The sequence below is a fragment of the Humulus lupulus genome, chromosome 2 (genome assembly GCF_963169125.1).
Source record: "Humulus lupulus chromosome 2, drHumLupu1.1, whole genome shotgun sequence".
NCBI classification, from domain to species: Eukaryota; Viridiplantae; Streptophyta; class Magnoliopsida; order Rosales; family Cannabaceae; genus Humulus; species Humulus lupulus.
The window spans coordinates 283162428-283167477 of record NC_084794.1 but is presented as its reverse complement, the minus strand read 5'-3'; the positions used below and the strand labels follow the sequence as shown (position 1 = coordinate 283167477).

At 37.2% G+C, this 5050-nt stretch overlaps 1 protein-coding gene across 1 annotated transcript; it reads left to right on the top strand.

The window, feature by feature from the left end:
• The first annotated feature begins 242 nt into the window (after positions 1 to 242).
• Positions 243 to 3402, top strand: LOC133819563 (protein SIEVE ELEMENT OCCLUSION B-like). Its single transcript, XM_062252841.1, has 7 exons — positions 243 to 617; positions 733 to 825; positions 915 to 1363; positions 1444 to 1541; positions 1654 to 1787; positions 1888 to 2349; positions 2546 to 3402. The coding sequence occupies exons 1-7, from the start codon at positions 381 to 383 to the stop codon at positions 3134 to 3136; spliced, it is 2064 nt and encodes a 687-aa protein (XP_062108825.1). The 5' UTR covers positions 243 to 380; the 3' UTR covers positions 3137 to 3402.
• Positions 3403 to 5050: the final 1648 nt, after the last annotated feature.

Genomic DNA, 5050 nt, shown 5'->3' with positions numbered 1-5050 from the left:
ACACTAAATATATATAATAAATATATATAATTTTAAAATAGAAATAAACATTATTCTAAATACATAATAATAAAACAATACTTCACAAAAAGAATGAAATGGTTACATCATGTTTCACGTGTGGTCTATTCCACAGGCAAAGAAGGTAAAGGCGTGGTGTGAAAGGAGCAGATATAAATAACAAGAGGTGGTCCAAAGCAAGGCCAGAAAATGGCTATAAAAAGAACAAGAATTATCGGGCTCAAGCCACACTGCAAACCATCAGCAAGCTAGTAACGAGTTGCAGAGCTCTCTCTCTCTCTCTCTCCAGTCCATTATTTTGTTTGCTCTTTCTCCAAAACTTTACATCATCTCTATCTGTCCATATATATATCATCACCATGTTGAACGCAGTCCAAGGTGTCGTTTCGAAAGTGGAGAGTGCCGTTTCTCATGTGCACCATCACATTGAGGTCGAGGCCACAAACATCTTCACCATGTCTGATGAGAAAATCATTGACCTTGTCTATGGCACTCATGTCCATGCTGCTGAAAAATCTTTTGACGAAGACTCTCTTTTCGTCGTCGTCGAAAACGTTCTTATGCGTTCCTCCCAAATTATTGACAAAATTGTGCAGGTGCAGACAACATCTACATAAATATATTATATTATATTACATGCTGTTGTTTATTCTATCAGTACATGGCCAAAGTCGATATAAATATTTCAGTAACTGATGTAACTAATTACAGGGAGTTCACGTTCATGTGGACAACATTGAGGAGAAGCACAGCAAAGGTAACCTGAGTGTTCCCCTGTGCACGCTCAAGGCCATCAACAACGAGGTAAACATGGCACGCTCAATACTAAATTTGATTAATTTGTTTTCTTTGAGAAGTAAACTTTGTCTTAAATTAATCTCTACCTATTAAAGCTTTCATGCAAAGCCCCGAACGAGGAAACTGCACACAAAACAACACTAGCGATTCTTAACAAACTGTCAAACTATACGTGGGAAGCAAAGGCCGTTTTGGCACTTGCGGCTTTCGCATTTGAATTTGGGGACTTCTGGCTCATCGCCCATCATTACCATTCGGACCCACTAGCCAAACAATTGGGGCTCCTCAAAAGAGTGCCTGGACTAATCAAGACTTCTGAGCTCCAGAAACACCGGCAAACAATTCTTGAGCTCAGCAGCCTCATTAAGCTCACCATGCGAGTCATCGCAATCTTCGATGAGTTTGAGAAGCTCTCTATTAGTTATGACCTCAAATACATTCCCGGATTGTCCATTGCCTTGGACCATATGCCACTCTATGTCTATTGGGCTATTCTAACTATTGCAGCATGTGCTACCAAACTCGGCATTCTCATAAGTTCTGAGTAAGTACCTTGTTCTTATAATAAATCTTCTTATATAATTTATCGTATCTTTGTTGCTCAATATAATATATGTATACCAGGCCGGACAGAGCATATGATTTGTCTCCCTATTCACAAAAAATCAGCTTCATCTTCAACCAGCTCACTATGCAGCTGAATGTTTGCAGAAGACAACTTGGTAATTGAGATTTCTTAATTATTCTATAATATATATCATATATATAATTGGGTTTGCTTTTATAATATAAGCTGTGAATTGTGTTTGTATAATCTGTGTACCATATATGCAGCCGAGGCTGAGGCTTACAGGAGGCTTTGTAAGCTTATCCTTACTCCAACTGAAATCATGGAGATTTTCAAGGCTTTGGTGTTTTACAAATTTGATGTTGTGAAGCCACTCATTGATGGTTCTACAAACAGAACGGTAATTTAATATAATGGTACTAGAAAGAGTCACAAGTATATGTGTAGGAAAATATATCTATTATTATATATTAACCATATTGATATTACTCTTTAACCAGGTGAACATTGATGTGCTGAGGAGGAAGAATGTATTCATGTTCTTTGCTGGCCTAGACATAACAGAAGAAGATATTTCCATTCTCAAACCAGTTTACGACTTAGTATCAAAGAAAGAAAAAAGCTACACAATTGTATGGATTCCCATTGTGGAGCAGTGGACCGATGAGCTAAAGAAGAAGTATGAGATTTTGAGGACCAAGATGCCATGGTACAGTTTGCAGATATTTTCTCCGCTCGCAGGAATTAGATTCATCAAGGAACATTGGCAATACAAGGGCAAGCCTATGTTGGTGGTGACTACCCCTCAAGGGAAGGTGGAGAATCTCAATGCACTTCATCTTATTCGTGTGTGGGGTCTCAAGGCCTTTCCTTTTGATAGGAAAGCTGAGGAAATCATCTCCAAGGAAAGACATTGGATTGGTTCTGTTGTTAACAACGTCCACCCAACTATAGAGACTTGGGTAAAGTTTATCTTTTGTAATATCGTTTTGATACATAGTCTGATGTATGGCACTAGAGTTGAGATTATCAGATATTCACATGTTAAACAGTGCATACAGTTAGAAATTATATATCAGTCTTCAGGTTTTTGTTGAATAATGATTATGATAAGGTAAGACGTACTATTAATCTTTTGTTGATCAATTATGATCACAGGTGAAAGAGGAGAAGTACATCTTCTTCTATGGAGGAAAAGACAATGATTTTATCCAAACATTCACCAAGAATGTAACTGCTCTTCAGAGTGATCCCTTCATCAAGGGTGCGAAAATCAACATCGAGCTGTTCTGCGTGGGAAAGACAGCCAAAGGAGGAGAAGACCATGGCATTCTAAGTCGGTTCTGGACTGGAATAGAGAGCTTGTTCTTCACTAAGGATCACAAGGAAGTTGACCCGGTGACTCAAGAGATCCAAAAGCTTCTTTCTTACAAGAACGAGAGTGGTTGGGCTGTTCTTAGCAAAGGGTCTGCGGTTGTGACAACCGGCCATGGCTCAGCAATTCTGAAGGTAATTGAGGACTTTGAACAGTGGAAGGAAGTCATTAAGGTGAAGGGCTTCGAGGTTGCTTTCAAAGAGTTTCACACTAAGGTCACTCACACTATTCGCCATTGCTGCCGCCTTGATGTCCCTACCCTTGGCGGAAAGGCCCCAGATAGAATGAAATGCCCAGAATGCACTCGCACCATGGAGACTTACATTAGTTATAAGTGTTGCCACATTGATGGTCCACTCAGTGCTCATCACTAATAATTGAATTCGTGTGGCTGTCTCCCTTTCTAAGTACGCTTAGCACTGTTCGACTACTACTTTTAGTGAAAATGCTTTATGTCTAGTTTTACTCAAATAAATTGGCTCTTACATGTCACCATGTTAAGTGTCGTTTGTGTCTTATTTGCTGGGATTATTATGAAGTAGTGCTTTTGTTTCGTTTATTAATGCATGTAATGTAATAAGGATATCTATGTGACTTGGTTCACATATATATAATGGACTCAATATGGTTTTAATGTGTTTCTCCTTTTGATTTTATTTATAATAAAAAGGGATAATAGCTGCAAAATTACTCGTATAGTTCTCGTATAGCTACAATTCAGTGAGTTAAATACTCATGTAAAAGTTTTAACGGATAAACTACTTAAATAGTGAATTTTCTTGCACTTCCTCTCGTTAAGTCAACGCTTAAAACTAACAATACGTGACACGTGACAGCCTCTATTAAAACATGTATTTTAAAAATTAAAAAATAACATTAATTTAATAAAAAAAATCTAAATAAAAATCGTACAACATGAAATTAGATTGCATTGAGATTTTAATCAAAATCAAAATAATCTTTTTATGATTTTATTTAGATTTTTCATTAAATTAATATTTTTTTAGTTTTAAAAATACTTAGTGTTAATTTTTTGGAATTTTAAATATTTTATTTTACTTTTTCTGTATTTTTCATTATTTTTTAAAGGGATATTTGCGGCATAAGTACCCAATGTTTGAGTTTTGTAAGCGGCATAGACCCAATGTTTATTTTTAGTGGGGAAAATATCCAAAGTTAGAAAAACAGTAATTCCGTTAGTCCTTGTCCGTTTGGTGATGACTGGGCCAACACGTGTCACTTCGTGATTGGTCCAGTCATAAATATGTTTAAAAAAAATTAAAAATGGTTACGTTAGTGCTTGGGCACCAAAGGGTGGGAGAGCTAACACTAGGACTCCCCCATCTATAAAAGTAATGCCCTACTACCTAGGGACCATTACAGTGTGCATTTAAACAGTGTTATACTCACTAATTGAGTCATTTGGCCATAATCGTATAACTAAATATGATTAGCAGTTTAGGGTTAAAATTTTGGGTTAAGATACAACGTTTCACTAGAACGTGTACCATATACATTAGGATCCCAAAAATATAATTTAAAGGTTAATTACAACAAAAGATTCATAACCAGCTGACCTAAGCGGCAAAATAGGGTTTAACCCTAGAACCTCTTTAAACCCTCGACTGTGGCGGTCGAGCAGCCGCATATGTACATATCATCACCTAAGCTCACCAACTCAAGGATGGTCCGGCTTTCTTTTGCCTTTACCTGCACCACATAGCACCCGTGAGCCGAAGCTCAGCAAGAAAACTCAATATGCTCATGAACAAGTAATAACATGTTACTCAGTCATAATAAGCATGCCTAGCAGAAATAACCCTACTCATGCATGCAAGCAGGTAAAAATAAATGATTGTGGAGTATTGCACTCTGAGTAGATGACTAATAAGTCTCTCGCTCTGAGGTAGATAACTACTAAGTCTCTGTGAGGTAGGCGCCTAATAAGTCTCTCTCAATAGCTGACTAATAACTCATTCTCTGTTTAGATGACTAATAAGTCTATCTCTGTGTAGATGACTGATAAGCCTATCTCACTTAGATGACTGATAAGTCTATATCGGTCAGATAATTGATAAGTCTATCTCGGTCAGATGATTGATAAGTCTATCTCGGTTAGATAACAGATAAGTCTATCTCGGTCAGATTACTGATAAGTCTATCTCGGTTAGATGACTGATAAGTCTATCTCTAAATAGTTGACTAATAAGTCACCTCTGGGATAGGTGACTAATGAGTCACACTCTGTATAGGTGACTAATGAGTCACTATCGAAATCAGATGATAGA